Source organism: Bipolaris oryzae (assembly GCF_000523455.1).
Source record: "Bipolaris oryzae ATCC 44560 unplaced genomic scaffold scaffold_90, whole genome shotgun sequence".
NCBI classification, from domain to species: domain Eukaryota; kingdom Fungi; phylum Ascomycota; class Dothideomycetes; order Pleosporales; family Pleosporaceae; genus Bipolaris; species Bipolaris oryzae.
The window spans coordinates 1-20,012 of NW_006911366.1; the positions used below are offsets into that span (position 1 = coordinate 1).

The following is a 20,012-nucleotide window of genomic DNA, read 5'->3' on the forward strand; positions in this document are numbered from 1 at the left end:
CCGGGGTCGAGATTGCCATCTCTCCCACGCGTCCAGATCGCAAACTCCTGGGCATATACAGTAGCGTCGATTCACTACCTATACAGTTTTCCTTGCTCGTTCCGATGTCCCCAAGTTCTTCTCTATTTACGTATGGCCTAATGACTGTACAGTTGTTAGCGATTCCCTAACTTATACACTCGCTTGGTCCTATAACAGCCGCGAATAAGATCGGCCACATGGTTGCACTAACAGCCAATTCCTGAAGTATAGCGTTGTCTGCGTTTGACCCAGGGCGTTCATTTAGTTGCTGATCCTCAATGACGAGGCCTGTGTGATTCGATTAGGCTCAATGGTCTTATTTATGGCCACGAGCACAATTACTCGTTGTAAAGAGACTGACCGATAGAGTACAGGTAAAGTAACGATATGATTTGTGGTGATGACCTAATCGGCCACCCGATCATTGATCGTTGAAGACTTCCTGGAACCTGGGGCCATTCTCCTTTCGTCTTTTGGCTCTCGACAGGCATTTTTAGATAGATTCCTAGATCTAGCTGTATCGGTTAGCTCATACCTTAACCAGCCTGCCGAAGAATGCGCAAACGTTGGACCTTCGCCTTCCAAGGATCATGTTGTGATGAGTGTATAACCGCCAAAACTAGAGGTGAGATATGGTCTGAATCTGGGGTATTAGGCTAAATAGATAAAGTGTACTGGATCTTGTCTAATTAGTTGCTCGTGCGAATGGCTGGTTCTTGTGTGTTTTCGACTTCCCATACATACATAAAACTGTTATCTAGAACCTAAGTTACATAACACGTTCCATATGCGTATCTTTACTACAATACCCTGCAATAAGACCTGGATAGGTAGCTCTGTAAGTGCCTGCTATGTAAATACTAGACGAAAAGTCCGCTAGTCATTAACATGGAGCATGTAATCCCTGATTAGACCCAAAGTAAATTCTTATAGATTGTATCGTTATACCAACCCATCTAGAATATCCACATCTATGTATACTACGTCTCATACCTTTCTAGACGTGATGGATGTAGTATGTTCGTAGCCCTCAACGATAGAGCATTTTCATTAATCTACTTGTTACTATAGTTGCCTACCACTCGGCCTACTTCAACTACTTTGGTTGCGAACAACTGTCTTTTCAAAGTAGTCTAAGGGCAGTAATATCCAAAGCTGTGATACTGCTCGAACCCGTTACCATTAAAGTAGCAATTAGCGTTATCGGTAGGAATAGCAAGACGGCTACCGTCGTTTGGCGACTGGTTGTAGCCGGTGTAGAGCGTGATGTGGCATCCTGGGGAAGTCTGCAATATTTGAATAGCTCCACGGGGTCCTTTAAATGTCATTAGAAACATGTGATCTTCTCATAGAGTCCCAAGGTCCTACTTACCCGGAAAGTTGCCCTTTACGGTTGCAGGGTTAAGATCGTAATTTTCCTCAAACCCTTGGCAATTGATGTGGTCGAATGCGTTGAAGCGAACTCGGCCGTTTGCAGCTACAAGGGGCAGGAGAGGGAGAACGGCGTAGAAGAACTGCATGATGCTTTTTGGTGTTGGTTTGGGGCCTAGCTGCTTTGCGTTGTGTGATTGCGGAAGGGGCAGAAGAGGATCGAAGGAATGTGTTCAGCCCGATGCTGAGGATTGAGATGGAAGAGGGATGAGGCTTTATGTCTACCTGATTTCTGTGCCCAAGCGGATAATACCATCATCATCGTTCTATCCAGGCCATTGTAGCATGCATTAGCACAACGACGTCGTTTAGCAATGACCGTATTTGTACAAGCGGGATGTCGGAAGTATCGGAGTTGTTAAAAAAACCGATATTAGGTCTCACATTGTGGTCCCAGAAGACTATCAGGCTACCTGTGGGATACACGTGAGCCTCTGTTGCTACTAGGGTTTGCTGTGCACCCATTCGTATAATTGGCGAAGTGCAAGTCCCATGCCGGACTTCGGTTAAGGTACAATATTATCGAGCATTAGTACCTTGTTACTGCATCGAAATCTGGCCTGAGGGCCTTGACTCTTGTGCAACACAACCATTGTGCTGGACAGTGCTTTGACTAATTTTTCAGAGTCGCCAAAGCCGTCCGTTTTGCATTATATAATGTATCGACGATGATCATCCAAGAAGACAAGCTCTCTCCGGAGCTGGCTCTCCTTAATGGTTGGTCTGCGTGACTGGCTTCGACGGCTTTGACTACCTTTTTGCTACGTGATTCCCTTGAGTAAACGTGATCCTGCAGGTCATGAGGATAATTGGCCGAAAACTCTGCTTTTGTTCGGTGGCTGAGTTTGCGCTACTAGCAGGATTACTCATTGTGGTAATTAGTCTTACGACATCAATATTGTACACTAATCACACACAGGCCTGAAAGGTCAAGTATGCCATCCGCACCCCTTCCCCTTGTCTCTGTATTCTGCAGGGCGCACCTAATAATGGGAAAAAGGTCATGCTGGAATATGGTTCGTGGGTAAGCAAGGCGATGCTTTGTTACAAAGTCGGTGTCAAGTCCTTGCTAGTTTAGTTGATCGCACGTTGGGGGCCTCGTTTTTGCACGCTTCTCACGGGCGAATTGAAAACTACTATAGATCTGCAGTAGTCTCAAAACGAGCCTCAACGCGCGCGATTAATAAGCTGCGTGCACCCGCAACTACTAAGCGCACTCCACCTAGGTTGACGCCAATTTAGTGTCGCAGATCTATAGTATCCTGAAGCCAAGATCATTGTACAGATTTGGTCTTCCTTCTGCAACTATACGAAGCCTTGATAGGTTCTTGATACGACACTTTAGATATGTCAGTAGTGTTCACTACCGCGACGATTTGTATGAACGCTATATGTGGGTTCTTGGCAGAGAAAGGTTGCAAAGATATTGTGAAAGCATACAGGTTGTCACTATACAAGCAAGCGACGCGGTTAATCTATGGTACGTCGGATGCTGAACCACAAGGTAGCTGAAGTCCAGTCGTTGCCAATTGAAGGCGGCTTATAGGTCACACTACAAGGGACACGGAGATATGTATGTTGAACGCTACTGCAATGCCTATTGCAGAATATGTGTCGGGCCTCTGAATAGTAGGCTACTGACATGCTTTAGCATCTAATCCCCTATCAACAGTATTTGATGCGAGTTCTACGGCGCAACCCAGACGATTTCTCCCCAAATTCGCTTTTCCATGCAGCACAAAAGGACAATATTCCGAGCTTCTATTGCGACTATACAGCAACCTCATAAGATGACATCTCATGTTTCATGAAAAAGAGTAGGAAACCCATCACTCGGCTGCATCACCAACCCCTCTCGACCGGCTTATTGCCTATGAATTCTCCTCTTGGATGATTGTTTTCGCCAGGTTGGTAGTTTGTCACACGTTCGTCTCCATACCCTTGTCTTTGTACGCCGCTATTTATGTTCAGCTGGTTCTTTTGCGCAGCGCCGAGCGCACCCGGAGGGGATATTTCTCTACCATCGAGCTCCCAGGCATTGGCGGACGTCGGCATCTCGGTGCTTTGCGGTATTTTAGAATCTGGGTAATAGCGAGAGTGCAGTGTTGTGTTACCTGCGGAAGAGGGATGCTTGGGCAAGGTTCCATCAGCAAGCGTTGATGGAGGATACGTCCAGGGTGCTTGGTCTCGCGGGATGATAGAAGAGACCGGGGGAATTGGGGAGCGTAATGCAGGCTCTAGCGATGCCAAGGCAGTGGGCGTGTCCGCCGGCAGTGCCGTAGGAGTAGGTGTTACCGAAGACGTGTTAATGTGGGGTACATAACCATTGGAAGACAATGATGATATCGTGGGACTGGCTTCTTTGTCTGTGAATGGCGATGAGGTTTGATACTTGTTTTTCCTGCGATGCCGTAGGAGGAGCAGGATGAAGATTCCACCCAGGGCAAGGGCTGCGATAGCTCCTACTGCCACACCAGCGATGAGACCTGCCGAGAGCCCTGAGTCTGGATTTGATGGGGATGGTGGTAGAGAAATGGTAGAAGACGAAGAAGCCGGTCCTTCCGAGGAGGATGCCGAGGCTGCTCTTCTATTTGATGAAGAAGTAGAAGTTCCTGTCTGTGCCATTGTCGTGGATCTGTATTCCTCTCCGACTGTCCTTGTTGCCGTGATCCTGGCTGCAATACTTGTCGGATCAACGGGTGTCGGCAAGGCATTCATCGCTCCGCCAGCTACACTTTCAATCACTGCCGTAAGAACTATCACGCCCTTGCTTGACAGAATTAACGACACATCACCCACAATACTCGACAAAAAATCGCCTATCTGCCGTTTTCGCCGTGCGTGCTCCTTTTGGACCTCATCCACTGTTACGCTTCCTGCCGCACGACAAGTGTTGCGGGCATTTTCCTCCATGATGGCACGATCCGTATAGACCCATGGCCCCGAGGCGTAATTTTCGTAGCACGAGATGCGCCAGAGGTATTGACTGCACAGACAGGCGTAGTCTGGTGTAGGTGTGGTACGACAAGGGAAGTTGCTTTTGACTGCTGACAGACAGGAAGTTATTGCACTACGACGTATCGTGACCAAATTCAGTGCTACTGCTTCATCTTCCCTCGTCCTTCTGTTTCGGCTCCCTTCACGTGCAGTTGTACTAGAAGTAAGGGAAGCAATAATCGGAGGATATAGTTTACACTTGTTCATATTTTATTTGCTGCTGCTGCGGCGGCGGCGGCGGCGACTGAAAGAAAGCCGGCCATGGCAGCGCGGGTAGTAGAGTCAAGGCAACACGAAGCATTGCTCATGGCTTCAATTGAGGAAGATGTCGCTGTCCAAGGAGAAGGAAGCACCAGGACCCATCTAGATGGCTGAACAGCATTGGTCCAGTAAGACAGCTTAGCTCCATTTTGGGTCAGAAGAAAAAGAGCGAGGCAGCTGCGGAGCCCCGATGTTGTTTGTGACGGGAAACTTGCTCGCCCGCTAGGCCGGGTGAATGATGTAGTAGGCGTGTAGGAGATGCATGTGTGGCTTGTCATGTGGCTGTGCACGACAGGGGTCGTGGCATATCTAACTGACAGGAGGGCAGAGCCGCGCGCAAAGTGACACACAATCGACGACAGAACACAGTAAGTTGGTGCGCTAACGGGCCGTCCTCACCATGTTCCCCTCAAATGTACAGGCATACATGCTGTACCATCCTGGCGCTGTCCATGAATTTTGCTGATGCAAGCGATCCGTCAAGTAGGCACGATAGACATGAGCCATTATGTCAGTGAAGCGGTTGCATCGCCTTGCGAGAATATACTCGAGTGCATAGGCTCAATTGTGTACACGGATGACAAGATAAAACTCTGTTAATAACTACATAGGGGTATGTTGGAAAGCAATCAATCTCGACTTTGTCAACAACGACGTTTCCGCTTACGGAAATTTGGGGTATTATCGCACAGTTTTTAGAACATATTGTGGACAGGCTGTCCTCCATAGATCTCAGCGAGTTGACCACGCGAAGCCTACTTCCCATTCGCACCATCGCCATGCCCTTCAAGTCGGTTCACAAGCCTCTTCACGCCGCTCCACTCCTCGCTCCTCGTCTGTACACCACCCAAGTCGTCGCCAACTTCGAATACCGTGACAACACCATCCATACCACCAACCGCCACCTTCCTGCCCTCATTCCTCTCCCATGCTAGCTTATTCAGACTTCTGTTCATGTATCCCAAGCCCGTAGGCATATTCGTGAACGCGCCTCTCTTGCCATCACTGGGCTTGACAGACTGTACAGGCACTTCAACGTCAACGTTGATGTCCCACACTTCTAGGCTGCCTGCTCCATCCACAAGAGCAAATACAGAGGGCTTGACAGGCGACCATCGCGCATCGTACACAAGATCCTCACGCGCAATGTCTAGCACTGGCGTAACTTGTTGTGCGGCGCCGGGCAGAGTCACATTGGTTGCGCCCGTGGCGGCTGGAGGCCGCACTTTCCATAGCTTGACGCTCCAATCGACACTGGATGACAGGACAAGATCGCCAAGATCAATCTGGCCCTTTGCCGGATGAAAGTCCATGCTCATTACAGGCGCAGCGTGACCAGCGTATTTGACACGCCCATCCACACCCGCCTTTGCACCTGCACGATCGTAGCGATGGCACGGATAGATGGAGCCTTCTTCTGTGCCAGCAAGGAAATATGTTGGGTCCGATTGGGGGAAAGCGATGCTAGTCACCGCCATGTCGTCCGTCTTTGCTGGGGGCGGTGACGTAAGTTCAAGGAATTCTTGTGGTTGCGAAAGCATGTCAACTGTCCAGCCACATACAACGCCATCCGTCGAACACGAGATGATGTTGTTGGCATTCTGTGTACCGACAATGTCTAGTGAGTAAACGGGATGTGTATGACCAGATCCTGTAAGGGGTGTCTTTTGCACAGGTGCAGACTTGGCCCGAGTGTCCCATAACAGCACTTGGCCAGAGTAGGCGCCGCCAACAATGAGGTTCGGATGGAATGGAGAGAACTTAGCGGTAAGAATGTCGGACTGGGCGTGGAAGATGTATTCGGGGCGATCGTGCATGTGCAGGTTCCACACTTGGACAAGACCATCCGGGTCGTGTGGAGCAGATGGGTTCTTTGTGTACGAGGCGAGGACGAGTTCAGGAAACTTTCAATTTTGTTGTCAGTAGTGATTTTGTGTAGCAAAACGGTATTGCTCACCTTTGTGGAGAAGCCCAGATCGGAAATCATTCGCTTCTTGCTCCACCGCTCGTCCCAGAACTGCGCAACCTCCCTTATCCGCCGACCCTTCTTTCCTCCGCTCGAGCCGTAGCCCTCATCTGAGTCGTCGACATCTACACCTGCATGCGCATAGTCGGCGAGAATGTCATAGCCTAGTTGTTGGTCGAGAGCCCGCTCCAGCACCTTTGTACTTCGCTCTACAAAGCCGATGAATTCCTCCGAGTTCTCGACGGCTGTAAGTTCCTCATTTGTGAGCGTCTTGAAGGGAAAGTTCTCGTCTGATCCCGGTTGTGGCGCGCCTTCTTGGGGTGGTTGTTGAACTGCCTTGATCTCTTCCTCAATTTCCTTGCGCAGCTGGGCTCGAATCTCCTCCTCGCGCTCTTTTTGTCTTCTGCTCAGCCTCTTGCTCTTGGGTGATCGTGTAGGACTATCGTCGCGCTCGCTGTCGCTGCCGCCCGCGCGGCGTTCTTTCGAGGGGCTCCATTCTATGCTTGCCTGCACTCCCTTGCTGTAGGTGATGATCTCCTTTTCTTTCTTGACCTCGTTTGTGACTTGGCCGTCGATTTCGTACACGGTAGCCAGTGGACCAATCGAAAGAGTCTGCATCTCTCGGTCGATCATGCCAGCAGATGGCGGGAAGCCGGCGGAGCCTTCATCGCTGCTGAGCTGGCCTGCGCTGACGACTGATGTCGGTCGGGTCGCCCGCCCTGGGCCGGCGGGCGAGCCAGGTCCAGTTGATCCAGGCCTGCTCTCGCCGAGAATGCTATTGATGAGGTTGTTCACGTCGGTTCTCCGATCTAGATCTTCGCTTCGCCTTGGTGTTGGTGAGAGGACTTCCCCCAGCGGACTGCCCGTTGTCGACTGCCGGCTCGCCGACTCTGCCTTTCTCAGTTCGCGCTGGCGCTTCAGTTCGGCGAGCTTTGCCTTTTTCGCGAGGATTTCATCCCTCCGTTGTTGCATTGTCGACTCCATGGCGGAGGTGTGGAGGGAACCAGTGTGTATGTGTGGTATGTGTTTGTATATCTGGATGTTTGTTGCCGTGTCACTAGTTATGTAACCCCATGCGTGTGAACGGCCGTCTGGTGGATGCTATCTTTCTCTTCGTCCTTGCGCCCAGTGACCGCAGTAGCAAAAAAAATCAAACAGCGTGGCGTGTGGTTGTTGTGTGGCTACGTAGTCGCGCCAAGCGGAGTGTTCAGTGGTGAGTGTTCAGGGACGGGGGGGAGGGACGCACTAGCTCGCAGCGAGGGCGGCCGTCCCGACCAAATCTTGCGCCAGGTCCAACCTCAACTTTGACAGCTCTGCAACGCCCAACAACCCGCATCCGCCCCGACGCCCCTCGTCTTGCCGCCCCGGATCCCATCCCCCCGGCGTCTATACCACCGTCTCGCCCGGAATATCTGCCATTGGACATAGACGACCAAGAACAACGGTTATCGCAAGCCCTCTCACACGCCCCCAAAAACCGTCACCATGTCCACATCCGTCGGTGTCAACGTACGCTCAGCCCCCTCCACCCCGCCAAAGAACACCCCCAAAATATACAGAGCAATGTGTTTTCATGGAGTCTTGCAACATCACCAGATGTATTGACAATGACGGCTAATGGATTGCAATCACAGGTCCTCCGGTGGTCCGCACTCGGCCTGGGTGTCTTTTATGGCGCCTACCACCAGCTTTCGCTCTCTGCTGCCGACCGGGCAAAGGCCGCACAAAAGGAGTGGGACCACAAGCAGGCGTTGATCAGACAAGCAAAGGAGCAATGGGCACGAGACCACCCTTCAGAACAGCCAAAATCATCGGGAGGTGCGTCATTTTGCCGTCAATTTCTCAGCTAAAACTTGCCATGGCACCACCACAACCCATCTCTTGCTGACTGATGAAAACAGCCAAGGCCGATCCAAAAGACCCCAATGCCGATCTACACGCCCTCCTCGGCATAACCGACAAATAAGCCTAGTCAGAGAAGGGCTTCACGTTTCCTACCCTAGCATGGACATAATGCGGCTGTCCCCTTTTTTTGCCAAGCCCAGAGGACGACTGGGAGCGGGAGGGGGAGAGAGACAGAGAGGATAACTTAGTCAATAGTCGTACGACATCTACGAGATACCAAATCTCCCGGTACTTTTGTGCCCTTTTTGTACAACATAGACGTCGGGTTGATCACGTTTTCAAATACACATGCTTCAAGTTTTGAATGATGGCGCCTCGTTGGCTCGCTTTATTTCATCTTGTTCTCCTTTTCTTTCTCTTCTTATATCAGTGTTGCACTCGGTCAACCCAATCAACAGCCCCGCCCCATTGATAGTCAACAGACACAAATCGCAGCATAACAATAGATGAGTATGCATACCACAGACCGCCTACAATGACGCATGTTCATTGACCCCAGTCATGTCTCTTAATATCAGAAAGCTTTGTATTCTATACATGTCTCATCTCGTCTCATCTCGTCTCATCACCAGGCCCCCCTCTCCAAACCACCCATGGGCGTAATTCGTAACAAAAAGCCAAAACCAGAGCCCACGAGAGAAGTTGCCATGCAATTCTCGAGACGTATCCAATCCAAAAAGAAAAAATAACAAGACAAAACAAAAGCAGTGGAGTGGGTTCCCAAACAGAAGAGTGAGTATCAAATGCCAAAAGCGCAAAAAGAGAGAGACAAGTGGACCGCAACAACATGAACACTGCGCAGCCCTTCCTTTTCCCCATTCGCCTCACGAGCGCTTGATACTGCCTTTACCCCGGTTCTTTGCAGCAGCCAAGCCGCAAAGACACACACAGTTGCACATCTTCAACAACCTACAGTGAAGCTATGCCGTTTTATTTCATCATCCCAACCCTTGCTTCACTTACAATACCTCGCCAACAATCTTGGCAGCCTCCTTGTACGTCTTGAGGAGCTTCTCGCACTTCTCGCGCTCAGCCTTGATCGTATCATCCTCGTACAACAGCTCTTGGAAGAGATCTTCCTTGTACAGCGTAGACACCAGACGGTTCTGTACAACATCCTTGGAATGGTTGACCAACAGATGCATGATCGCCTTGGGCACTTGGTCGGCAACAGTTTCTCGCACAATGTTGAAGTACGATGAGATGAGCCGGCGAATAAGCTCAGTCTCAAGCGCTTCGCGTTCTGTAAGGGCTGGTGCTTGCTCAGGATTGGAGGGCTGTGTAAAGTTAGTACTCAGCATCAACAAGGTATGATGTGGAATCTTACAAAGCCGCCTTCAAAGTTTTCTCCACCCATGTTTGGGCTATGGGGAGGGGCGCTGAAAGCAGCACTCGACGGTGCATCATAGTCATCATTATCGGGTGGCATCATCGCTAGCACATGGGCAGGCTGCTTACTGTCACCCCTCCGAATGCTCTGCGCAAAACTAGGCTCGATGTTTTGGGTGACGTGCCGGCTTCCTGGCCGGTTGTCGAGCATTGGTTGGGTTGCTTGTGGCAGACCTTGTGGGTTAGGATACGCGGTGTTGCTGTCTTTGCTGAAGAAGTAGTTCAGGAAGCTGTCACGGGCAGTACCAGGAGGTGACCGGTTGCGGCTATTGAGCGCTGCTGTTGTGCTCTGAGATCCGTTCACCATTCTTCCCACAGCCGGTGACATGCTACGGCTGGTTTGGGACTGGTGTTTTCGCAGAGGAAGAGACTTTAGGGATGCGTTGTCGCCACCTTCGCCGTCTTCTGTGCCCTCTCCGTTGGCACCGTTCTGGAGCTCTTTTAACCTTCTCTGCTCTCGCTTCTTCTTTTCAGCCTCCATCGCAATCTTCTTCTCCCTTTGCTCCTTGTCGCTGATGACAGATGACATGGCAGCGGCAGCACCAAGGAAGTTGGGGTGGTTTGTGTTGATGTAGGCTCTTTGAATATCGATAAGGGAAGCGACATAGCCCGAGCAGGGGCCAAGCTGTTCTCGTAGAAGATCTGACACAACTTCAATGAGCTTTCCTTGTAACCTGGGGTATCTTGTCAACTCAGTGGAGCCGCATGTGTGACAGATCTTGATCAGCTCTTCGTAGACGAGCTCGACACAACGCTGACTTGGAATTTCCAAAAGCTTGATCTGAGGTTTTACGAGGAGGTCAAATGCCAACTCGGGAACGAACAGACTGGGTCGAGGGCCGGTCGAGTTGCGGATAGCCGTCCTGATGTCCAATACGGACAGGTTCTGGGTAGGATCGACCTGCTCGAGCGAGTTGCCGAAGACCGAGTTGAAGATGTAATATATCCGGGCACCACCGCATAGCTCCTTTGTCGAGATCTCTGTAGAGGTACCGTCGATGGATGCAATGAAGGAGGAGGCAAAGCGGGTCATGAGCTGCAGGATGAGGGAGCCACGGTGCTCTTTGCCAGTGAAGGTGACGTCGCCATAGCTTGCAAGCTCCTGTTGTGTTTGGCCCATGAGGGTGTTTAGGCGTGCCTTGATGTCTGGTAAACGGTCCCGGATGTGAGCCATGAGTGTTTGATTCAGGCTCTTGGCAAGCAGCTGGGTACCGCAGCGGTTTGCCATATTCCTGTAGGCAGGGTGGTGTCGGAAGAAGTCTCGCTCGGCTTGTAGGGCATCGGCCAGGGACTTGTTGCCCTGAATGTCCTGTTGTGATCGGTTGACGATACCAATGAAGCCAAGCTTGAGTGGATAGACACGGCCCGAGAGAATGTCCATGGCATTGGTGCCGTGGTCCATAAGGTCGAGCTTTGTGAGGACACCAATAGTCCTCTTACCCATGGGGTCGACATGACGTGCAAGCTTCAGAGCCTCCGAGTTGACGAGATCGACGTTGGCGGGGGAGACGGCGAGAATGACACTGTTTGGCTTGGCAATGTACTCGGTGATCAAGTTCCGTGTCTGCTTCTCGATATCGGAGGGCTGGTCGCCAATGGGCACCTGTGGTTTGTTAGCCTGGGATTGCCACGCAGAAAAAAAAGGCAGAAGCGCCTACCTTGGTCAAACCAGGCAAATCGACCAGCGTCAAACTCAAGACATGAGGCGAGTAGATTTTCAGGTTAATGGGCTGCCTGTTGATACCCTTGTTGTTTCCTGCTATCCTGGACGTCTCGTTCTCGATCTCGCGCTTGACTTCTCCAAAGTCGTAGAAGCGCTGGCCAGGAATGTGGAGGAATTCAGCCCACTCCTGCTGGCTGGCAACGCTTGCGGGCGTGTGGGGCACATGGACTTCGTCGTCGTCGTCTTCATCGCGTTCGCTGGGGAGGTTGATGAGTTGGAGAATGAGCGGTCGGCGGGTGACGATGCCGCTGCCACGGGGCAGGAAATCCTTGCCGACGATGTTCTCGAGCACTGACGATTTGCCAGAGGACTGCGATCCTACAACAACCTGGGCCGGTTAGCAGCGCCTCGATAAGATGCAACGGAGCGGTTGAAAATCTGCTCCGCCCTCACCGCATTCCCTTTTCCGGCTGGGGCGCACATACAATCTGGGGCAAATCGAGGGAATCATTCCCAATCGTATTGAAGACCAGGTCCTGCAGCCTGTTGACAATGTTGAGGAGTTCCTCGCCCAGCGCCGCCATAGCGCTGTTGTTTCTCTGTCGTTTCTTTGCTCCTCACAGGACAGACTCGTTGCCGGGCAGCCAGACCAGACCAGATGGCGGAATCGAATGCTGCAGACGGAACAGTCGTGGCAGAGCGGGGGACGAAGGGTATGTGCAGAATACAAATGCGGGATCAGGCGGGGAGATATAGGTGATGGCGACTTTGTAGGGAGCAGAGGCTCTGGACGGGAGGGCCTTTGCTGCAGCTCCGTCGTCACTTCGCTTGAAAGTTCATGTTCCAAGGCGGCGGGCACGTGACGGCCAGCATGGCACTCTGCTCCCCACATCACGCACTCGCACTCACCACTCTCCATCATTCTGGCCTCGCGCTACTCATGTTTTTGCGCATAAAGGAGCGCTGGACGCCAGCACACGCGACAAGCAACCCCCCTGGGTTGTTGTTCACGGAGAGCTCGAGACGGTTGCTGGCGTTGGCCATGAGCCATGGCCTGCCCTGTCAAACGCCACACCAACTGCAGTGCATGATGCCGGATCTGGAACTAATACGGTACATTACATGTGTACATGGAACGCACGGCAGCCCGCAGCACACGACATCCAGTGTGCGCAAAATACCAGCAGAAGAAGAAGAAGAGGAAGAAAAAAACAACCCCTCTGTTGCCAAACAAGCAGTCGTACCACCAGCGTCATCAGGACTCAAGTGTTGGGAAAGTGGCAGTGAGTGGGCCAAGCCATCAGAACAACTCATCGCACGGCTCCGCAGCCCCTTGTTGAGCACCCACAATTTGACACACGACGAGCATGTCTGGACGGGCAGCAACACGGCTCTGCCCGTCGGGCTTGGATTGGGTCGCCTGTTGTGGTTGTTGTTGTTGTCGTCGTCGTCGTCGTGTGAGAAGAGGGCATGACACGTATGTAGACTTGTAGGCTGGTGACTTGTTGTTACATGCCACTACAGTACATGGACGACACTACTAGCCATCTAGCCTAGCCTACTCTCGCCGGCGGTCGGGTATTGTCGGACCCCGCGCCTGGCGTAGTGCAAACTAGTCGCACCGTAACGGCACGGCTATCTATCGCTGCTCACCACCCTTATCGCCGCCCTCGCCCTCGCCCTCGCCCTCGCCCTCGCCACGGCCAGCTGCCACGGCCAGCTGCCACGGCCAGCTGCCACCACACCACATTATCAAACCATATCTCCAGATGCCATCTCCACATCCTGGGGAATGCGGGCTGATCGCCGTGCATCTCCTTTTTCTCCTCCGCTTCATTGGCTACGCTATCAAGGCCAGGCACCATCACGTGTACCTGACGACGGTATCATGTCTTTGCACGAGCTGATAAGTGTACATTACCCCGATCGAATCTTGATGCTGTGACCAAGCTCTGCCTAAGCTCTGCCTGCCGAAGGAAGCCTATCATTAAGAGATAAGCCCTGTTATCATGCTCACCGCAAACAAAGGAAGAACCGCCGTTTGCACCTGGCCTACAAAAGTCACCTGCTTGCCCTGATATCTGCACCACCACCACCACCACCCCCTTCTTTATCCCCACTCACATCTCAATCTTAGTCTCAGTCTCATTCCGGCTCTGGCCCTTTTGCAAGCCAAGCCCATTTGTCCTGTCCTCTCATCCAAGCTTCCATGGCCCCAGAGTCTCTAACCGTCACCACTACCCAAGAGAGTCACGACATTACCATAGGAACTATAAAATGCACTGCATCCATTCCATTCGGAGGCGAGGGGCAATGGCTCTATTTGCCGGCCACCAAAAAGTTCGACTTGTCTCGAGGAGCGGAGCGGAAAATGGTTCTCGAGTGCGATGAAGAACGCAGCAACCACACCGGCCTCATGATTGACCCTGGCAAGTCGGTCCTGATTGTCGTTGACATGCAAAACTACTTTGTCCACCCACTGTATCGCGACCACGCAGCAGGAATTACTGCCATCGATCCTACTTTGAAGGTCATTGAAAGATGTCGCAAAGAAGGCATCCAAGTTGCCTGGCTCAATTGGGGCATTACCGACCACGACTTGAACAAGATGGCGCCCGCTATCCAGCGCGGCTTCAGCAAGACGCTGGGATGGCATGTTGGGCTAGGCGCTCAGCTGCCTGGCGGCCAAGGAAGATGCCTGTTCAAGCGGACGTGGAACGCAGCCCTATACGGACCGTTTCAAGCAGTCGCCCAGCCCGGCGATCTTTTTTTCGACAAGACGAGAATGAGTGGTCTCTGGTCTGAGAAGGAACCCATCCATGAGTATCTGCGGGCATCAGGCAAACAGACGTTGCTCTTTGCTGGCGTCAACACGGATCAATGCGTCTTTGGCACCGTGTCCGATGCATACTCGTACGGATGGGACTGTGTTTTGCTCAGCGACTGCACAGGCACAATGACGGGACGCGGAGCTCAAGAACTAGCCGAATACCAGATTTCGCAAAACATGGGCTTCGTCGTTGACAGCGACACTTTCTGCAATGCCCCGATCGATGACCACGTCGAGAGTTGCTGATTTAGTTGCGCTCATGCACCTTCACATGGGCTCTTTGCTTTCTTATATTTGGTGGTACCTGTTGTTTAGAAATACCCATAGCGCAAGTAGTACAAGACGAATACATTTACATTAATTACGTCTGCTTTGTGGCTTATCTCTGCGACAATAGTTGCCCAATCAGCGCCTTCTGCCCGATCCGATGGCGGATCTACAATGCTGAGGCACAGATGACGCACGTGTGGGGAGGCGCTCCCAGGAAGGAACGACAATGTCATTAAATGCTTGACGCCAGCTGCAGATTCCACCTACTGTCCCATACCAGAGCCGCAGGACGTAGCCCTGTTCCATTCGCCCCCAAAATGCCGTTCAGATGCCCAATTGCCTTCGTCTGCTTGCTGCAACTTTGCGCAACAACAATTGCCGTTCCAGTAGAACAAAAGCCGCTTCTACTCAACGGTCCTAAGAACGTCAGAAATGTCAGGACGCAGTGAGTTTCTCACAACCTGGATTCCTGGCCGACTTTTCCTGACTAGCAGCTGCAGACTTCACAATGCCGAAATCATCCCCACAGGCATGTTCATCCAACTCGTGTAGGAGACTCAGGGTTCAGCACTAACCGCCCTCTAGTCATCGACGACTTTCTCCCTAGTCTCACACTTTCGATTGTCTGGTCGGATGCCAAGGCTAAGCTAGGCAATACCATCGACCCAGAAGACCTCCAAGAACAACCCACCGCAATTCTGCACGACGACACTAGCCCAGACGGCAAGCACGCTGGTTCTGGTATGAGCTATGTTATCACCTTGACAGATCCAGATGCCCCGTCCCGCGACAACCCAGAGTGGAGTGAATTCTGCCACTGGATTGCTTCTAATGTCTCCATCGTCCAAGACACATTTTCTGTCCTACCCTCACCAGAGTTCGGTCTCACTGAGGAGATTGAATCGACAGAGGAGCTGCATGATGTCATGGGATACAAACCTCCTGGCCCACCACCCAAGACTGGCAAACACCGCTACGTGTTTCTTGTTTTCGCACCCAAGAATGGAACTACCGAGCCTTTGCATCCGAGCAAACCTCAGGGCCGTAAGCATTGGGGCACGGGGAAGGAACGTGGCGGCGTAAGAGAATGGGCTCAGGAGAATGAGCTGGTTCCTGTGGCGGCGAACTTTATCTATTCCGAGAACGAGAAGCAGTAACTATCTGAGCTTTTGTATCATAATCCACCACATAATAGCTTATTTTAATCTAGTGATATCGGAACAGAATTAGATGAATGGTAGTTCCAGGATAGACACTTCATGCGGCCGAAGCAACACTGTACTGATAGCTCACTTCTAGAATCGCGCCATGCACTCTTGGATCGTCGTTACAACGCATCGTCCGAGACATGGCGACAATTCAACACATACTGCGGATCCTCCAGCCCCAGCACATCATCACCATTCCCAAACTGATGCAGTGCCCTTGCCACCACCAAAAAGCGGTCTTTTTGCAGATGCTTCTGCAGCTTGCGAAGCGCGCGCCTGATCACCATAGTCGTTCTAGCCTCGCCAAAGTCCAGTCCCATCGCACCCACAACCTGAGACGTTCGTCGTGGATGGTGCTCGAAGCACTTCCAGAAAGCAAGCAGACGGCGGTCGTTCCAGTCGTTTACAAGATCGCGGACGAGGGCATACTCGCGGGCAGGCACGTCTAGGTCTTGGTAGTGGGTTTCGAGGTCACACAAAATGGTTTCACGAGTCTTTTGAGGGGATTCCTTGGACTTTTTGTTCTTCTTGGGCTGCGTTGTGAAGGGGTATATGTCTTTGGTAGAGCGGTATTGCGACATCTTTAGTCGTGGGGTGGTCGTCAGTGATGGCATTGAGGAGGTGTTGTAGTTTGCGCCATGGTGGTACCAGAAAGAACTCATCAGTAGTGCCTTTTTTTATGACGGTAATCAATGAGGGACCTGGGGGTGAGAGATGGTGTAGCATGAGGAGCTTCGCGTGCCATGCCTCGCATGGGATGCTCCGTTTATCACATATTAATAGGCCTTCGCACTATGCATCACATGTTTTATACGAAGCGTGCAATACACATACCGCACGCCAACCCGTGGAAGCCATTCATCGATCCATCTCGTTTTCGTGGCAGTGATCCGGTCAAGAAGATGATATGTACAAAGTGCCGTGGTAATAGTGAGGGGATGGACGAGCCATGCCTAGACGGGCCTAGTCCCGCTAAACTCACGTTTTGGCGCGTTGAAAGCTGCTCCAGAACGGAAAACAATGACGTCGCGCAAGCCGTGTCAAACCATAGTCCTTATTATTCAGTTTCCGCAAGTTTTGCTCAAAATCATTCGTCAAGATATCGTAGTACTACCAGAGTATGTCGGATGAGCCGAAAGCCTCGGTAGCTACCCCGGCACCATACTACATTGCCAAGTCGAATGTCTGTGTGAACAGCAAAGGAGAAAGCGTCGGAAATGGATTATTCGCGAACCAGAGGTTTGGTGCAGGCGAAGAGATTGCGAGGTTCAAGCGTCCTCTTGTGGGCTCTTTAGAGACGGAACGTCTTCTCGATACCTGCGCAAATTGCTATCTTTGGACCGAAGGTGCGTCAGCAGGAACAAGACTATATGTGCCAGAGGGTGCAGAAGTCAGCAAGTGCGCTGCATGCCAGAGATTTAGGTACTGCAGCAAGGCAAGTGTTATCCTTGCATATTTGCGTCGTTGCCAATTGACTTTTTTAGGCTTGCCAAAAGGAAGCGTGGAACCGCGGACATAAACATGAGTGCAAGATCCTTAAGCCCATGGCTGGCAGAGGCCTCCCAAAAGCATTCCTAGCATCTATGGAACTACTTACCAGGCGGAAGCATGGTCTCATATCTGATAAGGACTGGGAGCTGCTCTGCCAGCTACCATCTCACATTGACGACTTCAAACGGAATGGGACATATCAAAATATTGACATGATGGCTATGGGTGCCGCACAATTTTCACTCCCACAGAACGTCTTTGACAAGGATTTTGTTGCTGCAATGTATGGACGGGTAAGTGGAACCTGCATGCTTGCGCGCACACTGTTAAATCGTGCAAGGTAATGTCAAACGCCTTGACGCTCATCACCCCAACATTGGATCCACTAGGCATCATCGTGGACCCCACACTCTGCCAGATGAACCATTCCTGCAACCCGAATGCTTACATCATGATGGATGGGCCCCTGGTCAGTATTCGGACTCTACGGCCAATCAGAAAGGATAAGGAGATTTTCATATCCTACATTGACACGACGCATCCGTATCAGAAACGACAAGACGAGCTTCAGGCACGTTGGTTCTTCACATGCCGGTGTGCGAAATGTCAAGACAAAGCCACGCACCAGGAAGACAATTGGCTCGTTCCAGCAAACTCTGACTTTGTCGCCAGCAAAGAAGAACTTCAAGCTTTGGCCAGAAACCAAGAGCAGATGTTCACCTTGTATGAGCAAATCCAAGGCATGCCAAATACAGGGGCTGTGATTCCGGTTCTGGAAGGAGCACTCAAGGTATGCCACGAGTCTGGTAACTGGCCTCTGTACCGTCAGCCGTACGCCTCGCTTCGCGATGAGCTCATTGTAAATCTCCTTTCGGTTGGCAAGTATCAAGAAGCATGGGCACACAGCGCAAAACGGTACAAGTTCATCTTGCCCAAGCTCTACCCGGTGCCATTTCATCCCGTCCGAGTTGTCCAGACATGGCAGATGGCAATGCTTGCAGCATACCTTGCCAGCACCGAAGAGGGTGTGGGCGCGCCCGGCGTCAACATGGGTCTTATCGCGATGATGCTGGTAAAGCAAGTGTTGGATGTTGCGCCCATGAGCCACAGCCAGGACAATGCATTTACCAAGAGCGTCATGGAGAAGACGAGAGAGATGGTTGAGGAGCTGAAGCGAAGCGTAGGGAATCCAGACAAGGACATTATGAATAGGGAGTTGGAGGCTCAGAGAGATCGGCTTATGGATATGGGTGATTGGGCCCAGGATGGGAAGACGCCCGAGGTGAATGTGGTGGAAAAGGCATTTGGCGTGTGATGTGAGGAGATGATTGTGGAAGGTGCTACTGGGTTCTTGAGCGCGACTACCATGTGAGTCGCATGGCCTGCCATCACGGATGCCGTAGTTACTTCGGAGTAAACATGGTCACTTCATAGCAGACGGGTTGAGCAGCCCGGTATAAAGCTTTGCGTTAGAGTGTTAACTTCAGTCCTCAAAGTCCTCATCGGAGTATTTACTACTACCACCAAGATGTGCATTATACACCATTCGACCTGGGGTCACCGGTCCGCACCACCACCACCACTGCCATGATCAACATGCTCCATAGCCTCAACAAGGGAGCATCGGTCGTGGCGAGGTCTTGGGGTTGATATCACAGTGAAAGTGAGTGCAGCCTACGCTAATCCCCCTTGGCCAGCTTTCACCATCACCGATGCGCCACTGAGACAGCAGCATCTTTCACTGCACATGCATGACAGGGAGGCGCTTGGCCTATTTTAACTGACCCTTTGAGTAGCCTCACACCCTTTTGTTCTTGACGTGGTCACCTCCAACTTTCTATCACCGTACAGAACACAGATACAGTTCATCAGTACAGTTACACCAAGTAGCCCAGACACACAACACCACTACAACCATCACCAAACCCACTCCAACTATTACCAACACTATGCCACCCAAGGCCACCGAAAAAGCCGACAAAATGTTCAGTGCCGATGTTGTCGCCGCAGTGCTTTACAGCACCGGCACGACCAGTCTATCCATGAAGAACTATGAGATGATGAGTTCGCTCGATGGCAAGAAATCAGCCTACGGCTTCCAGCACGACTTCCGCTCTGTCATTGCCAAGGCCAAGGAACTCAAGGCACGGGTTGAAGGCGGCGAGGAGTTTGCGCCCGTGGCGTCTTCAGCTAAACGCGGTAAGTGGAACGTCTTCGTTTTGCTCAATATGTATGTAACATGATGCGCTGACAAGCGTGCAACACATATAGGTCCGACGACACCCGTAAGCACGTCGAGCAAGCGCAAGAACGCTGAGGTTTCAGACGTTGACAGGACACCCTCGAAGCCGCCTTCTCAGAAGCGGACCAAGCAGGTCAAGCAGGAAGAGGCTTCATTGGAGGGTAATGGCAAGGAATCGGGTGCGGTCAAGGGCTTCAAGAACGGCATTCCAGAGGATTTCGAGACGTTTATCAAGAGCGAAGCGGCTTGGGAGGAGAGATATGTTTAGTGGACAAAGTTGGGGGAATATGTGAACTGGGGCGGACAAGAGGGAGAGTTGTAGATCCGTTTCTTCCCCC

The 20,012-nt window shown here is 51.6% G+C and overlaps 9 protein-coding genes across 9 annotated transcripts; 5 read left to right on the plus strand and 4 right to left on the minus strand.

The window, feature by feature from the left end:
• Nucleotides 1-1,154: 1,154 nt before the first annotated feature.
• COCMIDRAFT_98769 (uncharacterized protein) lies at nt 1,155-1,541 on the minus strand (the record flags this gene model as incomplete). The annotated part of the gene is made up of 2 exons (XM_007691044.1): nt 1,155-1,336; nt 1,394-1,541. The coding sequence occupies 2 exons, from the start codon at nt 1,539-1,541 to the stop codon at nt 1,155-1,157; spliced, it is 330 nt and encodes a 109-aa protein (XP_007689234.1).
• Nucleotides 1,542-3,877: 2,336 nt separating this feature from the next.
• Nucleotides 3,878-4,384, plus strand: COCMIDRAFT_98664 (uncharacterized protein; the record flags this gene model as incomplete). Its single annotated transcript, XM_007691045.1, has 1 exon — nt 3,878-4,384. The coding sequence occupies one exon, from the start codon at nt 3,878-3,880 to the stop codon at nt 4,382-4,384; it is 507 nt and encodes a 168-aa protein (XP_007689235.1).
• Nucleotides 4,385-5,465: 1,081 nt separating this feature from the next.
• COCMIDRAFT_6389 (uncharacterized protein) lies at nt 5,466-7,660 on the minus strand (the record flags this gene model as incomplete). Its single annotated transcript, XM_007691022.1, has 2 exons — nt 5,466-6,614; nt 6,668-7,660. 2 exons carry the CDS (start codon nt 7,658-7,660, stop codon nt 5,466-5,468), a joined length of 2,142 nt encoding a protein of 713 aa, XP_007689212.1.
• A 501-nt stretch (nt 7,661-8,161) lies between these two features.
• On the plus strand, nt 8,162-8,642 carry COCMIDRAFT_98763 (uncharacterized protein; the record flags this gene model as incomplete). Its single annotated transcript, XM_007691046.1, has 3 exons — nt 8,162-8,185; nt 8,311-8,494; nt 8,578-8,642. 3 exons carry the CDS (start codon nt 8,162-8,164, stop codon nt 8,640-8,642), a joined length of 273 nt encoding a protein of 90 aa, XP_007689236.1.
• An 898-nt stretch (nt 8,643-9,540) lies between these two features.
• Nucleotides 9,541-12,217, minus strand: COCMIDRAFT_37873 (uncharacterized protein; the record flags this gene model as incomplete). Its single annotated transcript, XM_007691035.1, has 4 exons — nt 9,541-9,858; nt 9,909-11,573; nt 11,629-12,021; nt 12,119-12,217. The coding sequence occupies 4 exons, from the start codon at nt 12,215-12,217 to the stop codon at nt 9,541-9,543; spliced, it is 2,475 nt and encodes an 824-aa protein (XP_007689225.1).
• A 1,625-nt stretch (nt 12,218-13,842) lies between these two features.
• On the plus strand, nt 13,843-15,890 carry COCMIDRAFT_37874 (uncharacterized protein; the record flags this gene model as incomplete). Its single annotated transcript, XM_007691036.1, has 2 exons — nt 13,843-14,701; nt 15,319-15,890. The coding sequence occupies 2 exons, from the start codon at nt 13,843-13,845 to the stop codon at nt 15,888-15,890; spliced, it is 1,431 nt and encodes a 476-aa protein (XP_007689226.1).
• A 170-nt stretch (nt 15,891-16,060) lies between these two features.
• COCMIDRAFT_98706 (uncharacterized protein) lies at nt 16,061-16,609 on the minus strand (the record flags this gene model as incomplete). Its single annotated transcript, XM_007691047.1, has 1 exon — nt 16,061-16,609. A coding segment is annotated over one exon (549 nt), but the record flags the coding sequence as incomplete, so codon positions are not given.
• A 452-nt stretch (nt 16,610-17,061) lies between these two features.
• On the plus strand, nt 17,062-18,747 carry COCMIDRAFT_98749 (uncharacterized protein; the record flags this gene model as incomplete). The annotated part of the gene is made up of 3 exons (XM_007691048.1): nt 17,062-17,382; nt 17,426-17,725; nt 17,773-18,747. The coding sequence occupies 3 exons, from the start codon at nt 17,062-17,064 to the stop codon at nt 18,745-18,747; spliced, it is 1,596 nt and encodes a 531-aa protein (XP_007689238.1).
• Nucleotides 18,748-19,381: 634 nt separating this feature from the next.
• COCMIDRAFT_98704 (uncharacterized protein) lies at nt 19,382-19,942 on the plus strand (the record flags this gene model as incomplete). Its single annotated transcript, XM_007691049.1, has 2 exons — nt 19,382-19,631; nt 19,704-19,942. The coding sequence occupies 2 exons, from the start codon at nt 19,382-19,384 to the stop codon at nt 19,940-19,942; spliced, it is 489 nt and encodes a 162-aa protein (XP_007689239.1).
• Between the last annotated feature and the right edge of the window lie 70 nt (nt 19,943-20,012).